Below are 735 nucleotides of genomic sequence, written 5' to 3'. Positions count from 1 at the left end.
CCCCCCCCCCTCTTTCCTCCCTCTTTTTCTCACTTTCTTTTTTTTTTTTTTTCTTTTTTTTTTTTTTTTCAGGTCTTCGAGTTTTCCAACAGATAACAGATAATCTAACCAAACCAAACCAAACCAACGACTACCATTCGACTACCAATCAACAAGAAATACCATGATCAGAACGAGTTTGGAAGAATGAAGGAGACCGAGTAACTCACGCCACACCATCCAGGGCCGAGTTTCACCGCCATGTCATTCGACCCGACCAGATCTAACGAAGAATCAACAACCAAACCAACAACACCGAATCATCCAATTTGATCCAATCCAACTACCAACTACTACGACTACCAACAACTACCTACTTTGCGATATCAGCATCCGCTGGAAGCGAACGTTAACTTGTCATCTACCAACCAACCAAGGTATTTTTCATTCGAGGAAAAAGTTATTAAACAACAGATAATTTCCTTAACGCCCCGAATGAAAAAAAAACTTTTAGGAATATAGAATCGTTTGGATAAACAACATGTGTTAGTGAAGGCAAATTTCTTGACGACAAATTGGAAAAGGTTTGAATGAAGGACTAACAAGTCAGTATTTTTTAAGTCACATGATAGCTTTTTTAATTCATAAGTGACCAACTTCGATGATATAACACATATTTAAACATTTTGTTCAAACCTTGTGGATTATTGTGCCACAAAATTTTGTGGAGCGAACGAACCCAGTGCGAATGAACTT

At 38.0% G+C, this 735-nt stretch overlaps 1 protein-coding gene across 1 annotated transcript in view; it reads left to right on the top strand.

Moving 5' to 3' along the window:
* The window catches only part of LOTGIDRAFT_164118 (hypothetical protein), a gene marked incomplete at both ends in the record, with an annotated part of 7,339 nt that extends 7,172 nt beyond the window's left edge, over positions 1 to 167 (top strand). The window contains one exon of the mRNA XM_009060604.1: positions 73 to 167. Within this exon, the coding sequence (XP_009058852.1) occupies positions 73 to 167 (95 nt within the window). The remainder of the gene's footprint in view (positions 1 to 72) is intronic.
* Between the last annotated feature and the right edge of the window lie 568 nt (positions 168 to 735).

This window comes from Lottia gigantea, assembly GCF_000327385.1.
Source record: "Lottia gigantea unplaced genomic scaffold LOTGIsca_43, whole genome shotgun sequence".
Classification (NCBI taxonomy): Eukaryota; Metazoa; Mollusca; class Gastropoda; family Lottiidae; genus Lottia; species Lottia gigantea.
This window is presented reverse-complemented; position numbering and strand designations above follow the sequence as displayed.